The 2723-nt window shown below is 58.7% G+C and overlaps 1 protein-coding gene across 1 annotated transcript in view; it reads left to right on the plus strand.

The window, feature by feature from the left end:
• Positions 1 to 2723, plus strand: part of DLG3 (discs, large homolog 3 (Drosophila)) — a 48881-nt gene that overhangs the window by 40386 nt on the left and 5772 nt on the right. The window contains exons 14-16 of the mRNA XM_009997174.1: positions 763 to 804; positions 1479 to 1529; positions 2248 to 2349. Of these exons, the coding sequence (XP_009995476.1) occupies positions 763 to 804; positions 1479 to 1529; positions 2248 to 2349 (195 nt within the window). The remainder of the gene's footprint in view (positions 1 to 762; positions 805 to 1478; positions 1530 to 2247; positions 2350 to 2723) is intronic.

Raw genomic sequence — 2723 nt, forward strand, 5'->3', positions numbered from 1 at the left:
CTGCTCCTAGCTGGGCTGGCTGCTGGTTTAATGCTTAGAGACTCAGCCACCACCAGTGTGGGTGGGAGGTGACCATGGCTGTGACAAGTCCCTTCTGAGTGGGGTGGGTAACGGTGTTTTGAAGTGCTGCCACCTTCCTCTGGAGCACCACATACCCAGAACTGCAAAACGATGGTGGGAGCCCTTCAGCTGTCCTAGCTGGGCTGGGAGTCCCCTCCCAAGCTCTGCACCCCCCCAACCAGTTCAGACCCGGGGCAGGCAGCAGCCAGCAAGCCTCTTTGAGGCAGTCGCAGCACTGGGATCAGCCTGAGCAAGCAAAGCCCCAAACTCTGTCCCATCCTGTCACTGTCTTGTCTCTGTGAGTCCCAGCCCTGTCCCCAGAGGTAGGTTCCCCTGTCCCTGTGCTGACATGGAGCTGTGCCCTCCCCTTCCCCCTGTTTGCATGCTGCACCTGCTCCCCCTGCCAGCACCCCCCTCTCCATGCACTCCACCTTCCCTCCTTTGGCCTGGGAAGCCCAGCACCTTGCATATTCCTGCCCATCCTTGCCTTCTCCCCGAGCAGCCAAGCATCCCCCTGGATGACCTTGGTTTCCCAGCAAAGGGCAAGAGATGCCACCCAGCCCATTTGGTGCAGGCTTGTGCCAGTGGGTGTTTGGGCTTGGGTTTCTCGGGAGGCCAGTGCTGCCCTGTCCTGGGCCAGTAGTACTGGGTGCCCCCATGCCCTCTCTCTTTCTGAAGAGGGTCTCTCTCATTGCTTTACAGAGGGCGTGACATCAAACACCAGTGACAGCGAGAGCAGTTCCAGTAAGTGTTCATCTCGTCTGCTCTCCCACCCCTGTATACGTGTGTGTGTGTGTGTGTGTGTGTATGTGTGTGCACCTTCTGACACCTCCATCTTGTCTTGTCCCTTTGGTGGTTCTGTTTGGAGGCTGGTCCTTCCTGCTAGTGACACGGAGATGCTGTGGCCTGCTCCCTCCTTGGGGCAGGGAAGGCAGGGGCTGGGGTGCAGGAGCGAGCCTGCCTGCTTCCCTGCTCTCTCCTGGCTGCAGGGCTCTGCTTTGAGTCTGGGTGGTGTGTTCCCAGTCCATCGTAGTCCCCCATCCTCAGTGCCTGCTGTGGCAAGCAATGGCCAGAAGCTTGGTCTGCAGCATAGGTGGCTCCTGGAGCCTAAGCCTGTGGGGGTCCAGCTGCAGTGAATGCTGCTTTTATCCCCAGTGAGTTCTCTAAAGGGCTGCAGCAGTGGGGAGGGAAAAAGGAGGCTTGACTCAGAGCTGGGACATAATAATTAACGTGGCTTGAGGGCTGGTACCTGAGTGCCCGTCACACTCCATGTCGGCTGGCAGTGTGACAGGGGCAGCCTGGAGGTGTCCCCAGGGCTGTGGGAGGCTGGGAGGGGGCAGGAGCCAGCTCCTTGTGGGTGCAGAGGAGCTGGAAGGCCGCTGGGAGTCCTTACCTGCCTCTCCCTGGTTCTTTTGTAGAAGGACAAGAGGACACCATCCTGTCATACGAGCCAGTGACGCGGCATGAAAGTAAGTCCTAGTGCTGAGCTGCACAGTCTGCTCCAGAGTGGGCACCCGTGTCCCTGGCACAGCCAGGGTGGCTGGTGCAACCTCCCCTGCCATACCAGCATGATGCCTGTGAACACAAGGGGAGTTTCTTGTCTTGTTGTGTGCAGCAGGGGTGGCAGGTGTGCTTGCTGTTTCCTGGAGCTTTCCCTGACCTTGATCAGACCGTTTTAATCAACAGAAGACTTGTGACCTGGTCTGCAAGACAAAGGGAGAGATACTGGGCTAAAATTCAGCTGGGCTGTAGTTCCCAGCTGAAGGTGGGATTATACCTCCCTGCCTTGGGCCAGGTCCCTGCTGCAGAGCAGCCTCTCCCCATTGACGCTCAATCTCTACAGACCCTGACTAGTCCCAGCCTCAGTGGTCTTTCCTTGCCAAAGCTGTATCAGACCTTCAGGCTTCCCTCACTCCCCCAGCTCCGTGGCATCTTTGCCTGGCTCCAGCCCTGGGTGAGGGAGCAGCTTTGCTGATGTGACCCCAAAGACCCACAGCACCTTCCCCAGGGCTGTGCCGATGGGAGGGAGGTGTTGACTGTGAGATGCATGGAGGAGACACCTTTGGGTGCCCATAAGAGCAGGAGCCCCGCTGCCAGCAGGGAGAGTGCAGGTTGTTGCCACAGGTGGCAGTGGGGTCAGCTGCCTGTGGTGCAGACGGGGCCTCAGGCTGTGGCTCTTGTTCTCAGTTCACTACGCGAGGCCGGTGATCATCCTGGGGCCGACCAAGGACCGGATTAACGACGATCTCATCTCTGAATTCCCACACAAGTTTGGTTCCTGTGTGCCACGTAAGTCCCAGCTGGCACTTGGTGCCCTTCCTTCGGGGAGGGGAGAGCAGTGGCTCTGCTCCTTGCAGGGTCTAGCCTGCAGCATGGGGGGGTGGCAGCACAGGGCAGGGGGTTTGTCCCTCCCAGGAGGTTTGCTGTGCGTCACCCCGGGTTTGCTCACGGTGCCTGCTCTCCTCCAGACACCACCAGGCCTCGGCGTGACAACGAGGTGGATGGACAGGACTATCACTTTGTCGTATCCCGTGAACAGATGGAGAAAGACATCCAGGACAACAAGTTCATAGAGGCTGGGCAGTTCAATGACAATCTCTATGGGACCAGCATTCAGTCAGTGCGGGCAGTAGCAGAGAGGCTGAGTGTCTGGTGGCATTCCT

This window comes from Chaetura pelagica, unplaced genomic scaffold (genome assembly GCF_000747805.2).
Source record: "Chaetura pelagica isolate M959 unplaced genomic scaffold, ChaPel_1.0 scaffold344, whole genome shotgun sequence".
In the NCBI taxonomy this organism is placed as follows: Eukaryota; Metazoa; Chordata; class Aves; order Apodiformes; family Apodidae; genus Chaetura; species Chaetura pelagica.